At 58.6% G+C, this 683-nt stretch overlaps 1 protein-coding gene across 1 annotated transcript in view; it reads right to left on the bottom strand.

Moving 5' to 3' along the window:
* GGT7 (gamma-glutamyltransferase 7) overlaps window positions 1-683 on the bottom strand; it is a 28,423-nt gene that overhangs the window by 26,423 nt on the left and 1,317 nt on the right. Inside the window, exon 3 of the mRNA XM_021718684.1 lies at window positions 270-436. Coding sequence (XP_021574359.1) covers window positions 270-436 — 167 coding nt within the window. The remainder of the gene's footprint in view (window positions 1-269; window positions 437-683) is intronic.

Raw genomic sequence — 683 nt, 5'->3', positions numbered from 1 at the left:
GGTCGCGGGTCGTGGGCGGCAGGCGCAGCCTCGGGGCTCTGGGCACGTTTTGCAGCCCAGGAACCAAACCCCTTTCTCCTTCCAGTCTGAGTCCAGCTGGCATCCTCCTCAGACCCAGACGTCTTCCCCCGACCACAGACCCTTTCACTGACGGCAAATCCTTCCTCGACCCCAGATCTAGTCTTCCACTCCAAACCCCTCGGACGCCAGAACTCCTCTTGAACTGCAGGACCCTTCTCCCATCTCACACTCCTCCTCCGACCCTAGACCTCTCTTTCACCTTCCGACTCCGCCGTCACTCCCAGACCCCTTAAAAGCCCCAGCTCGTGATGCATCCCCAGACCCTCCTTCACCTGCAGACCCCTCCGACCCCTTTCCACACGCCGACGTGTGTCGGACTCCGCTTTCAGTCGCACCTCCTTCTGAGACCCCGGACCTGTCAGCATAGGAGAAAGAGTCTCAGATTTTCGTGTGGGTTAAGATCTCTTTGTTTTGTTTTGTCTTTTTGTCTTTTTTTTGAGCTGGAGTCTCACTCAGTCGCCCAGACTGGAGGGCAGTGGCCGCTCCCGGCCACCGCAGCCTCGACCCGCTGGGCTCCGGCGATCCTTCCGCCTCAGCCTTCCGAGGAGCCGGAACTACAGGCATGCGCTATCACACCCGGCTGATTTTTTGATTTTATTGTA

The sequence above is a fragment of the Carlito syrichta genome, unplaced genomic scaffold (assembly GCF_000164805.1).
Source record: "Carlito syrichta isolate Samal-C Ts95f unplaced genomic scaffold, Tarsius_syrichta-2.0.1 Scaffold313246, whole genome shotgun sequence".
Taxonomy (NCBI): domain Eukaryota; kingdom Metazoa; phylum Chordata; class Mammalia; order Primates; family Tarsiidae; genus Carlito; species Carlito syrichta.
This window is presented reverse-complemented; position numbering and strand designations above follow the sequence as displayed.